This window comes from Theropithecus gelada, chromosome 15 (genome assembly GCF_003255815.1).
Source record: "Theropithecus gelada isolate Dixy chromosome 15, Tgel_1.0, whole genome shotgun sequence".
Lineage (NCBI taxonomy): Eukaryota > Metazoa > Chordata > Mammalia > Primates > Cercopithecidae > Theropithecus > Theropithecus gelada.
Genome location: NC_037683.1, coordinates 16,577,014 through 16,582,102, shown reverse-complemented (window position 1 = coordinate 16,582,102; position 5,089 = coordinate 16,577,014). Strand labels below are relative to the sequence as shown.

Below are 5,089 nucleotides of genomic sequence, written 5' to 3'. Positions count from 1 at the left end.
CTTTTCTTCCTCCTCCCAATTGAGGATAATTTCTCCTTAACCTTCCCTTTACCTGGACAGAGAGAGCAGAAGTGTGACTATTTATAGTCACATTAGTTCATACAGCCATGATTCACAATACTGACTTTGCACCTGGAGAAAATCGTAAAAATATCACTGTCTTGGCCCACCTCTGTGATTCTGCATTAATTGGTCTGTGGTATGACCTGGGCATCAGTATACTTTTAGAGCTATCACATGTTTCTGATATGCTGTGGGGTTGTTCTGTGCCACTGACACAGAAGATTGAAGCTCAGGGCTAGCCAGAATAAATGTAAAGATTACTAATTAGAAAAATTCCTCCTCTTCCTGTGTATAAGTGGTAGATGAGGGTTACAGAAATTTTCTTGCCAGTTGTTTTACTTCTGCACTTTGAAGTAAGATTGGTTCTCTTTGATGGACACTTGAGGGTGAAGAATTAAATGGTTCCTACCACCAGGTATTTAGCAGCCATGAAAATTCTTATAACAATGACACTGTAACACCATGAAAATTATTTTGACATTATTTTAAACATTTTTGCAAAATTTTATGTAAATTGTTATTATGAAAATATGCATACGAATAAAATTCCTATGTTCTACTGGTAGGATAATTTTTTAATCAAATAAAACACACTAGGACCCTGCTACTTACTCAACGTGTGGTCCACTGAGCAGCAACATTGGCATTACATGAAAATCTATTATTAGAAATAAAAGTTCCATGTAAAGTTTGAAAAGCACTGTACTAGGAAATTGTCAAAAGAAGCAGAAGCAGAAGAAACAGAAGAGGTAGAGGAAGAAAAGGAAAGACAGAGAACAATAGAGAAGAGAATAGAGGGGGCTGGGACAGGATTCCAGGAAAATGTATAATTTGATGAGAAATTAAAATTTCTCATCATTTGTACTCCACTGCTGTAGAAACTGTGAGCATTTCCAGCAAAAAAAGAACAAAGAACATAGTTGTCAATGGGTGCTTATGAATATTTGCACCTGTTTCGTGACCAGCTACTTTGGGAAATAATTAATAAATATATAATATAGCCTTTTCTCTCTTCAACAGTATAATCCAATTTCAAAAATGATGCTGATGAACTTGAAAAATGTACCATAATCATCATAACTTTTCTTTTTTTATTATTATACTTTAAGTTCTTGGGTACATGTGCACAATGTGCAGGTTTGTTACATATGTATACATGTGCCATGTTGGTGTGCTGCACCCATTAACTCGTCATTTACATTAGGTATATCTCCTAATGCTATCCCTTCCCCCTACCCCCTCCCACAATAGGACCCAGTGTGTGATGCTCCCTTCCTGTGTCCAAGTGATCTCATTGTTCAATTCCCACCTAGGAGTGAGAACATGCGGTATTTGGTTTTCTGTTCTTAACAGTTTACAAAGCAAAATCGCATGCACAATGTTAGAAGCATAATTAACTCGTGAGGAAAGTAATGCAGGTATTATCATCTCTGGGAAAACCAAGGCTCACAGATGCAAGACTTCAATTAAGATGACACAGTGAGGAAGTGATGGGATTGAGTTGAACAAAACTGGATGAAGCCTGATGACTTCAAATCCAATGCACATGGGTGGCATATGTGCTGATTTATGCAGTGCACTCTGTAAGATTAACACCATCAACAATGGAAGAGATTGATAGCAAGGAGGCCCATTGTAATTTGCATAGGATGTGATAAAGATCTAGATGAGGTAAAAATTATGAGAACTAGGTATAGTTCAATTTGGAGAGGAAATATGGAATACAAGCCGCAGGATAGTTGGAGACAGATGACCAAAGTTTGACTCCAAGCAAGTAATTTATTCTCTCTGTGCCTCATGGGGGCAATTACAGCAATTACTTCATCAGGTTGCTGAGTGACATAGTGACATAGTGAGTTAATATGTGGAGAGATCCTAAAACAGTGTCTGACACATAGTAAGTGCTATATAAAAGCTATTGCTGCTGTTCAGATGCAAGAGGTTTTAGGAGGATTAATTGATAAGCTTCAAAACATATCACATTAAGCCAATGGTCTTGACTGTAGCTACATATTAGAATCATTTGGGGAACACTTAAAAATACTGATGCTTAAGCTTTACCTCACAGCAAGTGGATCCAAATCTCTAGAGTGGGGGCCCAGGAAACTGAATTTCTTAAAACTCCCAGGTGATTCTAATGTACGGTGAAAGTTGAAAAGTACTGATATAGACAGAGGAAGAATTAGGCTTGACTTATTGTAACCTTAGATATCAGTGGTGATAATGGCAATAAATGAAGAGCTGTGGAAATGAATCTACTGTGAGGATTTAGTTTCCTAGATTTTCATTGTAAGGTGGTATTAATTTGAAAAGAGAAGTGACATATTTAGAGTGAATGAGTTCTGTAACAGGATGAGACAAGCATAGGCAAGGTGCCTAAGACTTGAAGTAGAGGGAAGAGATGTCACACAGGGTACAGAAAAGATGGAGAGACATTAGAGGCCACCAATGGTACAATGTCAAGGGAGCCAGGCATATGGGTGAAGTGATGGTTCCCAACAAACTATGTCAAAACTCACCAGCAGACAATGTAGATTAAGCATTGAGATGAGACCACTACATGTTTCCAATGCTTTGAGAAAAGTAGCATGTATTGAGTGAACAGAAGATGCTGGTGAGAAGACAGTGTGGAAGTAGTCAGGGGAATATAGAAATTGTATCTGAAATGGGGAGATCCCAGGGACTGAAGTAGTACCTTGGGATGGGGGTAGAGGGACTTATAGAGGAATAGAGACAGAGGTCAGCAAACTCAGTAAGGAGAAGCAGCAGAGAAGACCACATCTTGGCTGGACGAATAATGACCAATAATGCTGAAGATGTCCCAAAAAGAGTGTTCTGTGATTGTCAAGGTGCCTTCTAGAGTTCTTATAACTCTAGAAGCTGTAGATGTCCTGGAAATCCTCAACACAGAAAACGCTGCTTACAATTACATTACAATCTATTTGAGTGAAGCTGCATCACAAGTGGGGTGGAGGGCAAAAGTCAATGCATAAAAGTGAAAATTGAGTGCCCTCAAAATTACCATTTTAATCTTTTAAGAAGCACCAAAATAGAGACCAATTTTCCAGCTGCCAAAAAGCTAAGAAAAGTCCCAATGCTTTAATCAGTGTTAAGATAGTTCACTCTTCCTTCTTTTATGCAACAAAGTAGTTAGCTTGCATTTTTCTATCTATATTTTATTTTTAATGCACATAAAAAATTAATTAAAAATATATAAAATAGAACTCATATGCATCAGAGTTAGATGCTCACACTATAAGAAACCCATGGAAATTAGGGCTAACTTACGGAATAGTAGAATTGTGATTATCATTTCATACTCACTCTGGGACATATTTTTGCTCATTGAATGGAATAGGTAGTGAACTTGACAGCCCTATTTGTCTAAACTGCTGTCTTCCCTTACTTTCTGATATACACAAACACACTCCCACAAGAACGCACACCAACCTAAATGTGACGATGATTAACTCTACTGCCCTTCCTTTAGTTCATAGTTTCACAATCCTATCCTCATATTCCCTCAGAACTCTAAAATTAAAACCACCCAGACTTGGTAATTCATTTTCATCCATTTTGATAAAATAAAAGGCCTGATGGAGGGTGTCCAGAGGTATGCTGATAAAGAAGCCCTGATGTTATGTGTCTATGAATATACAATGTTTATGGCTCTATCAAAGCAAAACATTGACAAGAAGCAAATCTAGAGTTCCTTAAGTTATCTAGGCCCTCCCTCCCTCTGATATTCCTCCCTCTGATCTCCCCAAAACCAACTCTGCTTATAATATGCCCATAACTTTTCTCGCCTATTCAATATGGCCCACAGCAGGCTAATCAGGGGTCTACCTTCCCCCATTCAAGCAGCCTGTGGAATGCACCCTTGACATCCTTATTGCGGAGGCTATACACAAAAGGGTTGGCCAAAGGTGTAATAGCAGTATACATTACTGAAGCCACCATATCCTGATGCTGAGAGTTCTGGGAGGGAGGTTGGAAGTAGACCGAAATGATGGTGCCATAGAGGAAACCAACCATGGTGAGGTGGGATCCACAGGTGGAGACTGCTTGGTGGCGACCAGCAGCTGAAGGCAAACGTAGAATAGTGGCCCCAATTCGGACATAAGACGGTACAATGAGGGCACAGGGGCCCAGCATAAGGAAGCCACCCTCAAAGAATATGGCCAGCTCATTAGAATGTGTGTCAGAACAAGAGGCTCGCAGAAGTGGCCGGTGGTCACAAAAGAAGTGAGGAAGGTTAACATTGCTCCCAGCATCCCGAGTCCAGCAAAGAGGCAGGATGAGTCCCACATGCAACATGGTGTGCAGTATGGACACTACCCAGCTCAATGCTAGTAAGCAGGCACACCGTTGGTGATTCATTACCAAAATATAGTGCAGGGAGTCGCAAATGGCCACATAGCGATCCAGAGCCATGACAGCAATGACAAGCGTATCTGTAACCCCAAATGCATAGAAAAAAAAGAACTGAGCCAAGCAGTGGGCAGCAGGAATGGTTGGGTAATCAGAGACCAGATGGGCCAGCAACTGGGGCAATGTGACTGTGGATAGCCCCATGGCTATCACAGAGAGGCCACGAAGCAGATAATACATGGGTGAGTGGAGTCTGGAGTCCCAGGAGATGAGCAGCACTAGTGTCACATTCCCCAATATGGTGGCCAGGTAAACAGCCAGGAACAGGAAGAAGAGGAGAGTGTGGGAGATATTAGTTCTTGAGAACCCGAGGAGCAAGAAAACTGGAGAGTGTGAAGCATTAGAGGCACAGCTCATGATGAGTGACAGTCTGCCTGAAAGACAATTTAAGTCAAAAAGAAACTCATGGATCTGAGGTTAGGGATCATAACATTTCTATTTAATTATATTATGTTACTCAATATCATTAAAGACCTAGATTCAACCTTGACCATCTATGCTCCCTCTCTAAGGTGTAGGATTTCGCTTCCTTAATGTATTTATTTTCTCCTTTATTTCTTCCTTTTCACCCACCGTAGTGACTTGTTCCGTCTAC

The 5,089-nt window shown here is 40.2% G+C and overlaps 1 protein-coding gene across 1 annotated transcript; it reads right to left on the bottom strand.

Moving 5' to 3' along the window:
- Positions 1-3,897: 3,897 nt before the first annotated feature.
- LOC112608559 (olfactory receptor 1B1) lies at positions 3,898-4,882 on the bottom strand. Its single transcript, XM_025360489.1, has one exon. It carries the CDS (start codon positions 4,849-4,851, stop codon positions 3,898-3,900), a length of 954 nt encoding a protein of 317 aa, XP_025216274.1. The 5' UTR covers positions 4,852-4,882.
- Between the last annotated feature and the right edge of the window lie 207 nt (positions 4,883-5,089).

Excerpts from the sequence above, each read along its gene's own strand:
- LOC112608559 (XM_025360489.1), bottom strand. The coding sequence starts at position 4,851 with ATGAGCTGTGCCTCTAATGCTTCACACTCTCCAGTTTTCTTGCTCCTC.